This window comes from Piliocolobus tephrosceles, chromosome 21 (assembly GCF_002776525.5).
Source record: "Piliocolobus tephrosceles isolate RC106 chromosome 21, ASM277652v3, whole genome shotgun sequence".
In the NCBI taxonomy this organism is placed as follows: Eukaryota; Metazoa; Chordata; class Mammalia; order Primates; family Cercopithecidae; genus Piliocolobus; species Piliocolobus tephrosceles.
This window is the reverse complement of record NC_045454.1, coordinates 41,341,741-41,353,211: the sequence shown is the minus strand read 5'-3', so window position 1 is coordinate 41,353,211 and position 11,471 is coordinate 41,341,741. Positions and strand designations below refer to the sequence as shown.

The 11,471-nt window shown below is 54.6% G+C and overlaps 1 protein-coding gene across 4 annotated transcripts; it reads left to right on the top strand.

Annotated features, from left to right (window-relative positions):
- CNN1 (calponin 1) lies at positions 1–11,060 on the top strand. 4 transcript variants are annotated; one of them, XM_023188731.2, is made up of 8 exons: positions 82–222; positions 527–795; positions 2,253–2,374; positions 7,522–7,588; positions 7,679–7,816; positions 8,305–8,415; positions 10,054–10,200; positions 10,281–11,060. In XM_023188731.2, the coding sequence occupies exons 3-8, from the start codon at positions 2,340–2,342 to the stop codon at positions 10,524–10,526; spliced, it is 744 nt and encodes a 247-aa protein (XP_023044499.1). In that variant the 5' UTR covers positions 82–222; positions 527–795; positions 2,253–2,339; the 3' UTR covers positions 10,527–11,060. The 4 variants fall into 4 exon arrangements, with proteins under 4 accessions (XP_023044495.1, XP_023044499.1, XP_023044498.1 ...); XM_023188727.2 differs by lacking the exon at positions 527–795 and having other exon boundaries at positions 1–222; XM_023188730.1 differs by lacking the exons at positions 82–222; positions 527–795 and adding an exon at positions 935–980 and having other exon boundaries at positions 10,281–10,592.
- The last annotated feature ends 411 nt before the right edge of the window (positions 11,061–11,471 follow it).

The following is an 11,471-nucleotide window of genomic DNA, read 5'->3' as shown; positions in this document are numbered from 1 at the left end:
CCCCTACAGCCAATGGAACGGCCTTGGAAGAGACCCGGGCCGCCTCCGGAGCTTCAAAAACGTGTGAGGAGGGAAGAGGCTGCAGACGGAACTTCAGCTGCTGCCTTGGTCCTCAGCTTCAGTACCGCCACTACCCCCCGCCAGAGCCCACCGGCCAACATGTCCTCTGCTCACTTCAACCGAGGCCCTGCCTACGGGCTGTCAGCCGAGGTTAAGAACAAGGTAGGGCTGGAGGGCCTCCCTGACCTGGCCCACACGTCCTGCCTGGCCAGAGCCCCGAGCTTGGGGTCCCTTGAACCCCCTCCTGCCTATCCTATGTGACTTGGAAACTGAGAGGGGAAAAGGGAGTGATATGGGATAGGGGCTGCCTGTCTCCTCCTGAACATCCCAGAGCCCCCAGCTATGGTTGGGGGTGGAATAGGGGGGCACACAGCCACACATAAACAGAGGGGGTCAGTCCATTGCAAAGATACCCACCTGATCAGTCTTCTTTTAACCCTTTGTGTTCTTGGGGGGAACAACATAGGGGGAAGATTTGTTGATTCTTCCATATCCCCCAGCCTCACAAATTGGGGAACGCTTCAGAACTGGGGTTCCTGGGAGGTGACGCCGGGAAAGTGTGGGAGATCCTGAAGGCAGAGGGGCACGGTGGAGGGCAGGAAGCCGGCCTCAGAAGTGCGGCAGGGGTCTCCTAACTGTGGAGCTAGGAAGATACCTGGACGCCACCTTCATGCTATGGATGGGTAAACAGGTTCGGAGAGGAGAGGCAAATAGCTGGGATCCCAGGGAAAGCAGGTACAGCGCTCGGACCCTGGAGTCACCCCCCATATACCAGGATGGTCTCAGCTTCCTCCAGCTGGAGAACTTGAAGTTTCCAGCCCGCTAGAATCGTCCCAACAGCACTGCCGAGGGAGGAGTTCCTGCCCCATTTGACAGAGGGGAACACTGAGACTCAGGGTGGCTTTTCCCAGGGTCCTATGGTGAGGAAGTGGGGGACTAGGTTGGAACCTGGGTCGGGGGATTCTTGGGGCTGGAGGAGGGGGCTGGTTGGGGGCGGGTTCTCGGGCGGGAGACAGATCCCAGCACCGCCCTCCTCCCCCCAGCGCCGGCCCCAGAGCCGCGCAGAGCCGCCGCGCCTTATAAGGCGGCCTCGGGGAGCCCAGGCCACGCTATATAAGGGCCGGTTTGCTTTATAAAGCCGGGCTGGTGGTGTGGGGGGCGGCAGGGCCCGGACCAGGTGAGGGGGCCGCCCCTCCCACCTCCCCCCACCCACCCGGGAGAAGAAAGGGCAGCCCGGTCCCCTAGGGGCTGGGAGCCTGGCTGGACTGTAGCGGAGGGTTCTGGAGAAATGGGAGTGGGGGAGGGGGGGTACGGTGGAGAGAGGCAGACAGAGATACTGGGAGCCTGAGACACCCTAGGGACAGACGTGGGAGGGCGAGCCAGGAGCCAGATAAGACCTAGACAGGGATGGAGGGGCAGAGAAGGGAGACAGAGCCCCACCCCCCACCCCAGGCAGGAAACCTGGAGACAGAGAAAGACCTAGAGAGGCAGAGATGCAAGACCCAAGAGCCCCGCCCCTGGCCAGACAGGGACTAGCCACCCAGAGAGATGGGGACCCCAAGACTGGGCCAAGGAAAGACACTGTTGGGGAAGAGCGAGACAGAGGAGTCGTGGGGGATAAGGGGGAGAGAGACATACAGACGTGCAAGGGGTGGGGTCTAAAACAGAGGCAAGCCTCTACCCCTAACCAGAGACAGAGCCCTGGAGCCGAAGACCTGGGGGACATGGAGAGACAGAGATGTATGACCAGCACTACTCTGCAAGCCAGCACCCAGGGGCACCTCCTTAGACTTCCTTCTTCCCTTCCTGAGGTGCCCCTTCTTCCAACAGGGGACGCAGAGGGGGCAGGGCTAGAGGAAGAGAAGCCCCAAGTTTGGCCTGGACGTAAAACCAGGGGACCGGGTGCCACCCCTCTAGCTCAGAGGATCCAGCTCCCCACACCCCCACCCCTCGTCTACATTCCCTGGTGCCAAACCTCAGAATGCCCGGAATGGCCCCCTGGGCAGGTGCCACCTCAGCCCTGGCTCTCAGCCCTCCCCAGCCCCCACCCTCCCAACTGGGTGATCTGGGGCAAAATTGCCTTAGTTGGGAAGAACAAGGGAGATCAGGCTCTAGGAGGTTCGGATAGGACCCAGGGAGCCCAGGCTGCCCTCACTGCATCCTCACCCCTTTCTCTGTGCCCCCCGCCCCAGCTGGCCCAGAAGTACGACCACCAGCGGGAGCAGGAGCTGAGAGAGTGGATCGAGGGGGTGACAGGCCGTCGCATCGGCAACAACTTCATGGACGGCCTCAAAGACGGCATCATTCTTTGCGAGTGAGTGAGGCTCTCAAAGCCCAGACCCTGCACCCCCGGCAACTGCACGCAGCCCCCTCAAACACCAAAACAACCATGATCCTGGAACTGAGTTGAACACTTTCTATTGGATACCTTTGGGGTGGCCAGTAATCACTGTGCCCATTTAACAGGCACAGAAAACTGAGGCTCAGTTAGGTGAAATGCATTATACCAGGTCCCACGCTGTTTCAAAGGAAATGACTCCAGAATCTTAACCACCATGCTATACAGGGTAGGCCCATCTGTGGCCGCCAGAGTCCCCAGAAAGAGCAGTCACAGCTAAAAGGCAGCAGTCAATAGCCGTTCATGGCTGGCTTGGTGACATAAGGAGAGATGTGCGGCAATAACTTAAGTAGGCCCTGGTTTTCTTTCTGGATTTTGTTTTGTTTTGTTTTTTGAGATACAGTCTTGTTCTGCTGCCCAGGCTGCAGTGCAGAGGCACGATCTCGGCTCACTGCAACCTCTGCCTCCTGGGTTCAAGCGATTCTCCTCCCTCAGCCTCCCCAGTAGCTGGGATTACAGGCACACACCACCATGCCTGGCTAATTTTCGTAATTTTTTTTTTTAGTAGAGATGGGGTTTCGCCATGTTGGCCAGGATGGTTTTGAACTTCTGACCTCAGCTGATCCACCTACCTCGGCCTCCCAAAGTGCTGGGATTACAGGCACGCGCTACCATGCCCAGCTAATTTTTGTATTTTTGTTGTTTTAGTAGAGACAGGGTTTCACCATGTTGACCAGGCTGGTCTCGAACTCCTGACCTCAAGTGATCCACCTGCCTCGGCCTCCCAAAGTGCTGAGATTACAGGCATGAGCCACCTCGTCCGACCTTCTTTTTTTTTTTTTTTTTTTTTGAGATGGAGTCTTGCTCTGTCACCCAGGCTGGAGTGCAGTGGCACAATCTCAGCTCACTGCAACCTCTGCTCTCCGGGTTCAAGTGATTCTCCTGCCTCAGCCTCCTGAGCAGCTGGGATTACAGGCACCCACCACCTCACCTGGCTAACTTTTGTATTTTTAGTAGAGATGGGATTTTGCCATGTTGGCCTGGCTGGTCTCGAACTCCTGACCTCAAGTGATCTGCCCGCCTTAGCCTCCCAAAGTGCTGGGATTACAGGCATGAACCACTGCACCCTGCCGGCCCTGGTTTTCTCCTCGCCTCAAAACCTCATCACTGAGGGAGGTGAAAACCCTAACAGCTCCCAAGCTCCAGTTCCACTGCAATCTTAATGCATGGTAGGGCCCTAAACCCAATCTGGGCCCGACCTGCTTTTGAGTCTGACCCAGAGCAGAGTGACTGTGAGTGCGATCAGGAAGACTTTGAAGGTGCAGCCTCATCAAGTCCTAGATGCTGGGAAGAAGAGATGTCAGGGGTATTTTACCTTGTTCCATTCCCATCCACTAGGAACAAAGAATTGGCGGGTGGGGAGGTGGGCACACTGGTGTCCCAGCTCAGACAGAGGACTGCTCAGATGTCAAACAGTGCAGTCCCAGCTTGGGCAACATAGTGAGATCCCATCTCTACAAAAAGTTTTTGTTTTGATTAGCTGGGCATGCACCTGTGGTCCCAGCTACGCGGGAGGCTGAGGTGGGAGGATCGCTTGAGCCCTGGAGGTCAAGGCTGCAGTGAGCTATGATCACGCCACTGCACTCCAGCCTGGGCGACAGTGAAAGCCTGTCTCAAAAAAAAAAAAAAAGACCTAATGTAAATGACGAGTTGATGGGTGCAGCAAACCAACATGGCACTTGTATACCTATGTATCAAACCTGCACGTTGTGCACATGTACCCTAAAACTTAAAGTATAAAACAAAAAAAAAAGAGTGGGCCACGTGCAGTGGCTCACGCCTGTAATCCCAGCACTTTGGGAGGCTGAGGCGGGCGGATCATGAGATCAGGAGATCGAGACCATCCTGGCTAACATGGTGAAACCCCATCTCTACTAAAAACACAAAAAATTAGCTGGGCGTGGTGGCGGGTGCTTGTAGTCCCAGCTACTCAGGAGGCTGAGGCAGGAAAATGGCGTGAACCCGGGAGGCAGAGCTTGCAGTGAGCCAAGATCGCACCACTGCACTCCAGCCTGGGTGACAGGGCGAGGCTCCCGTCTCAAAAAAAAAAAAAACAAAAGTGTAGTGCAGTCACCCACGCAGTCAGTCATTCACTCATTCATTCATTCATTCGTGCAAGAAGCATTTATGAGTTCCTGCTGTGTGCCAGGCTCTGGTCTAGGCATTGGAAACTGCGAACAGAATGGACTCGACTGAGAGCTCAAAGACTTTTAGTCCTAGTTGAAGAGATCAATCAAATCATTGATCAGATAATCACAGACTTGTCTGTTCTGGGGAAAATTCAAGCGGAAGGGAAGCTGGGAGGGTCAGGTGTATCAGACGTCTGCGGGTGGAGGGTGTGCAGTTTCCTAGAGTGTGGTCTGGGAGGCCTCTCTCTGAAGAGGTGACAATTGAACAAAACCTTGGATGAAGTGAGGGAGGACTCAGGGGACCTGAGAGAAGAGTGAGCAAAGCAGAGGGGGGCCGCCAGTGCAAAGGCCCGAGATAGGAGCGTGCTTGGGGTGTTCCAAGAAACAAGGAGGAGGCTGGTGTGACGAGCACCAAATGATCGAGTAGAAGTGGAGATGAAGTCGCAGAGTGAACTGAGAGTCAGATGGTGGAGAGCCTGTTATTTCATTTATTTATTTATTTAGAGACAGAGTCTTGCTCTGGTGCCCGGGCTGGAGTACAGTGGAGCAATCATAGCTCACTACAGCCTCGACTTCCTAGGCTCAGTTGATCCTGTCACCCCAGCCTCTTCAGCCCTAGCCTTCTCAGTAGCTGGGACTACAGGCGCACATCACCAAGCCCAGTGAAGTTTTTGGGATTTTCTTTTTGTAGAGACGTGGGTCTCACCATGTTGCCCAGGCTGATCTCAAACTCCTAGGCTCAAATCATCCTCCTGTCTCGGCCTCCCAAAGCACTGGGATTACAGGTGTGAGCCACGGCACCCAGTTCTACAGAGGGCCTTTTAGTCATGCAGAGAACTTAGGATTTCATTCTGAAGAAATGAAATCCTCCAGGGAGACTCCTGGAGGATTTGGAACTGGAAGGTAATTTGAACTGTTTAAAAATGGCCATTCTGGGCCAGGTGTGATGACTCACGCCTGTAATCCCAGCACTTTGGGAGGCTGAGGTGGGGGTATCACTTGAGGTAAGGAGTTCAAAACCAACCTGACCAACATGGTGAAACCCCGTCTCTACTAAAAATACAAAAATTAGGCCAGGCGCGGTGGCTCATGCCTGTAATCCCAGCACTTTGGGAGGCCCAAGACAGGCGGATCACGAAGTCAGGAGATCGAGACCATCCTGGCCAACATGGTGAAACCCTGTCTCTACTAAAAATACAAAAAATTAGCTAGGCACGGTGGTGGGCGCCTGTAGTCCCAGCTATTCGGGAGGCAGAGCTTGCAATGAGCCGAGATCGCGCCACTGCACCCCAGCCTGGGCGACAGTGAGACTCTGCCTCAAAAAAAAAAAAAAAAAAAAAAAATTAGTGGAGTGTGGTGGTGGGCACCTGTAATTCCAACTGCTTGGGGGGCTGAAGCAGGAGAATTGCATGAACCCAGGAGACAGAGGTTGCAGTGAGCCGAGATCGCACCACTGTACTCCAGCCTGGGCGACAGAGCAAGACTCCGTCTCGAAAAAAAAAAAATCTGGCTGCTGGATGAAGAAGGGTGGGTCTGTAGGGGACGAAGTGGAAGTTGGGAGCCCATTACAAGAGGCCAGGAAACAGACTCTGGTGGCTGAGACCCAGGTGGAGGTGGCAGGGAGCCGTGAGTGGGCTTCTGGACTCATTAAAAGGCAGAGCCAAAGAACTTTCGAGGGACTGGATATGAGGCTGAGAGAAGGAGAAAGCAGGAGTTGGGGGCAAGTCCAAGGGCTCTGGCTGAGCACCTAGAAGTGGGCACTGCTAGGCAGGGAAGGTGGAGGGAGGGGGGAGTCTGGAGGAGGAAGCTGCATGTCAGGAGTCTGGAGCAGGGTGAGTTTGATTTGAGACACCCAGATACCCATGGAGAGAGCTGGATGAGATGGCGAGAAACACAGGCTGCAGGGAAGTGAGGGCGTTGCTGGCATACGGAGGTACCTAAAGTCAAGAGACTGAATGAGGCCAGGTGCTGTCGCTCATGCCTATAATCCCAGTATTTTGGGAGGCCGAGGCAGGAGGATCACTTGAGCCCAGGAGTTCGAGACCAGCTTGGGCTATACAGTGAAACCCCATCTCTACAAAAAAAAAAAAAAAAAAAAAAAAAAAAGATAGCCAGGCATGGTGGTGGTGCGCACCTGTGATCCCAGCTACTCGGAAGACTGTGGGAGGATTGCTGGAGCCTGGGAAGTTGAGGCTGCAGTGAGCTGTGATTGCACCACTGCACTCCAGCCTGGGCGACAGAGCCAGACCCTGCATTAAAAAAAAAAAAAAGATGAGATCATTAAAGGAGTGAATCAGAGAAGAGGCCCCTGCTGTCTACAAGAGAAAAGGATGCTGAGACACACCTGCCAGAGAGGCTTGGGAGATCCTGGAGACTCGGACACACCTTGGATAAGCAGGCTTTCTGACTGGGACCTGAGTCTAGCTCCTTGGCATCAGCGTCCCATTTGTGTGTGTGCCTGAGTGGTTTGGAGGGGCTGCAGCTGAGAGCTGACTGCAGGGAGAAGTGACACTAGGGTATGGCATGGCCCCTTGTGGTCATCCCGTCACCCTCCTCCTGCTGGGCTGGGCTGGAGAGGGGGAGTGGAGGACACCTTTCTTTTTTTTTTTTTTCTGGAAATGGAGTCTGGCTCTGTCGCCAGGCTGGAGTGCAGTGTTGCAATCTCAGCTTACTGCAACCTCCGCCTCCCGGGTTCAAGTGATTCTCTTGCCTCAGCCTCCTTAGTAGCTGGGATTACAAGCATGCATCACCATGCCGGGCTAATTTTTGTATTTTTAGTAGAGATGGGTTTCACCATGTTAGCCAGGATAATCTCGCTCTCCTGACCTCATGATCCGCCCGCCTTGGCCTCCCAAAGGGCTGGGATTACAGGTGTGAGCCACCGCTCCCAGCCTTGGGGGGACACCTTTCTTACTTCCTCCCCACTCTTCTCAGATTCATCAATAAGCTGCAGCCAGGCTCTGTGAAGAAGATCAATGAGTCAAGCCAAAATTGGCACCAGGTGAGCCCAGAACCAATCTCTTCCATCCTTTCCCACAAGCCCCTCAGACCTCCACCCTCCCCCCAGTGACCACAACCTGCCCCCCTCTAGCTGGAGAACATCGGCAACTTCATCAAGGCCATCACCAAGTATGGGGTGAAGCCCCATGACATCTTTGAGGCCAACGACCTGTTTGAGAACACCAACCATACACAGGTGCAGTCCACCCTTCTGGCCTTGGCCAGCATGGTGAGTGTGGGTGCAGGCTGGGCAGGGGGCAGTGGGCAGCACGTGTGGCCACTTGTGCCCCTGAGCCCAGTGAAGGTGGCTGGTGGGCAAGGATGGGGGAGCAGGTGCTGTCAACAGCATCCAAGGGGGCTGGGCACGGTGGCTCACGCCTGTAATCCCAGCACTTTGGGAGGCCGAGGTGAGTGGATTGCTTGAGGTCGGGAGTTTGAGACCAGCCTGGTTTCACCAACATGGTGAAATCCCATCTCTACTAAAAATACAAAAATTAGGCGTGGTGGCACACACCTGTAATCCCAGTTACTTGGGAGGCTGAGGCAGCAGAATCGCTTGAACCTGGAAGGCAGAGGCTGCAGTGAGCTGAGATCGTGTCACAGCCCAGCCTGGGTGACAGAGCAAGACTCCGTCTCAAAAAAAAATAAACAGTGTCCAAGGGGACTGTGCAGCCTGGAGACCCCCTCGTCAGTCCCTGCTTTCCTTGCCCCACCCAGGCCAAGACGAAAGGAAACAAGGTGAATGTGGGTGTGAAGTACGCAGAGAAGCAGGAGCGGAAATTCGAGCCGGAGAAGCTAAGAGAAGGGCGGAACATCATCGGGTTGCAGGTACCGCCCTGTCCTCACTGAGCAGAGGTTATAAAAGCCAGGAGCGCATCCTGGTGTCTCAAGGCTTTTGGGGACAGGATGTTTGGCATTAACTATACTATAGGTCGGGTAATGTGCTTATCTACACCTTCCATTCACAAACTCACTCTGCCAACAACCCTAGCAGAGAGGTGCTTGTTCTCACCATACCCTTTCCACAGATGAGAAAACTGAGGCTTGGAGAAGCTGGCTCGCTTTTGCCCAGATCTTCCAGCTGATGCGTGGCAGGCTGGGACTTGAATGCTAGAAGTCAGTCATGTGATAGGCCCACTCTGGGCCTCAGTTTCTGGTCTCAAAATGGTGCCTCAGGCGGGGTGCAGTAGCTCACACCTGTAATTCCAGCACTTTGGGAGGCTGAGGCAGGAGGATTACTTGAGGTCAGGTGTTTCAGACCAGCCTGGGCACCACCATCTCTACAACAAATTTAAGAGTTTAGCCAAATGTAGTGGTGTCTGCCTGTGGTCCCAGCTACTTGGGAGGCTGAAGCGGGAGAATCACTTGAGCACAGGAGTTCAAGGTTACAATGAATGTATCATTGGACTCCAGCCTGGGTGACAGAGTGAGACCCTGTCTCTAAAAAATGAAAATGGGCCGGGTGTGGTGGCTCACACCTGTAATCCCAGCACTTTGCGAGGCCAAGGCAGAAGGATCACTTGAAGTCAGGAGTTCGAGGCCAGCTTGGCCAACATGGTGAAACCCTGTCTCTACCAAAAATATAAAAATTAGCCAGCACGGTGGTGCATGCCTGTAGTCCCAGCTACCCGGGAGGCTGAGGCAGGAAAATTGCTTGAACTTGGGAACAAATAAGATGCTGTCTCAAATAAAATAAAATAAAACAAAAAAATAGAACAAAGTAAAATATAAAAATAAAATAAAAAATGGGCTGGGTGCAGTGGCTTATCCCTGTAATCCCAGCACATAGGGAGGTTGAGGCGGCTGGATCACCTGAGGTCAGGAGTTCGAGACCAGCCTGGCCAACATGGTGAAACCCCATTTCTACTAAAAATATAAAAAATTATCCGGGCGTGGTGATGCCCACCTGTGATCCTGGCTACTCCGGAGGCTGAGGTAGAATTGCTTGAACCTGGGAGATGGAGGTTGCAGTGAGCTGAGATCGTGCCACTGCAGTCTAGCCTGGGCAACAGAGCAAGACTCCGTCTCAAAAAAAAAAGAAAAAAATATATATATATATTTTAAAAAATGTTGCCGGGCGCAGTGGCTCAAGTCTGTAATCCCAGCATTTTGGGAGGCCGAGACGGGCAGCTCATGAGGTCAGGAGATCAAGACCATCCTGGCTAACATGGTGAAACCCCATCTCTACTAAAAAAATATCAAAAACTAGCCAGGCGTGGTAGCGGGTGCCTATAGTCCCAGCTACTCGGGAGGCTGAGGCAGAAGAATGGCGTAAACCCGGGAGGCGGAGCTTGCAGTGAGCTGAGATCCGGCCACTGCACTCCAGCCTGGGAGACAGAGCAAGATTCCGTCTCAAAAAAAAAAAAAAAATGTTAAAGCAGTGCCTCACCCTCTCACATCAGCTACACCTTGTGGCCCATGATGAGGTCTGTAATTATTGGTGTGATTCTCCTTCTGGCTTCCTAGATGGGCACCAACAAGTTTGCCAGCCAGCAGGGCATGACGGCCTACGGCACCCGGCGCCACCTCTACGACCCCAAGCTGGGCACGGACCAGCCTCTGGACCAGGCGACCATCAGCCTGCAGATGGGCACCAACAAAGGAGCCAGCCAGGTGAGTGGGGGCCCCCGGGGCACGCCGTCAAGGCCCGGGACACTGGTCACCCCATGGCCTGACTACATCACCCTTCGCAGGCTGGCATGACCGCGCCAGGGACCAAGCGGCAGATCTTCGAGCCAGGGCTGGGCATGGAGCACTGCGACACGCTCAATGTCAGCCTGCAGATGGGCAGCAACAAGGGCGCCTCGCAGCGGGGCATGACGGTGTATGGGCTGCCACGCCAGGTCTACGACCCCAAGTACTGTCTGACGCCCGAGTACCCGGAGCTGGGTGAGCCCGCCCACAACCACCACGCACATAACTACTACAATTCTGCCTAGGGCCACGAGGCCTTCCCTGTTTCCCCCCAAGGGAGGCTGCTGCTGCTCTTGGCTGGATCCAGCCAGATCCAGCCGAACCCCTCTCCCTGCATGGCATCCTCCAGCCCCTGTAGAACTCAACCTCGACAGGGTTAGAGTTTGGAGAGAGCAGACTGGGAGACTGGGGGGCCCACTGCGGGGAAGGGGACCCTCCGCTCTCTAGTGCTACAGGGTCCAACATAGAGCCGGGTGTCCCCAACAGCGCCCAAAGGACGCACTGAGCAAAGCTATTCCAGCTGTCCCCCCACTCCCTCACAAGTGGGTACTCCCAGGACCAGAAGCTCTCCCAGCAAAGCCCCCAGAGCCCAGGCTCGGCCTGCCCCCACCCATCCCCGTAGTGGGAGCAAACTGCATGCCCAGAGACCCAGCGGACACACGCGGTTTGGTTTGCAGCGACTGGCGTACTATGTGGATGTGACAGCAGCGTTTGTAACGCGAGCACTTTCTTTTTTTTTTTCTATTTCACTGGAGCACAATAAATGGCTGTAAAATCTCCTGAGCCTCAGAGCTGCTCTGTTTTGGATACGCTCCATATCCCGCACACACATCTGCACAGACAACACGTGCCCACACGCACCCTAAGATGCACATACACACTCACACGCACCCTAAGGCACACACCTCACTGTAGCCACTCAGACACAGGATAGGCACTCCATCACACCCACACGCAAAGTCCACACACCACACACACACTCCCCCTTTCACACGCAGATATGCACACACATGCAGTACACACTCCTCACGACACGTAAAAAAGGCATAGCCAGCCGGGCACCGTGGCTCACGCCGGTAATCCCAGCACTTTGGGAGGCTGAGGTGGGAGGATCGCTTGAGGTCAGGAGTTCAAGACCAGACTGGCCAACATGGTGAAACCCTGTTTCTACTAAAAATACAAAAATTGGC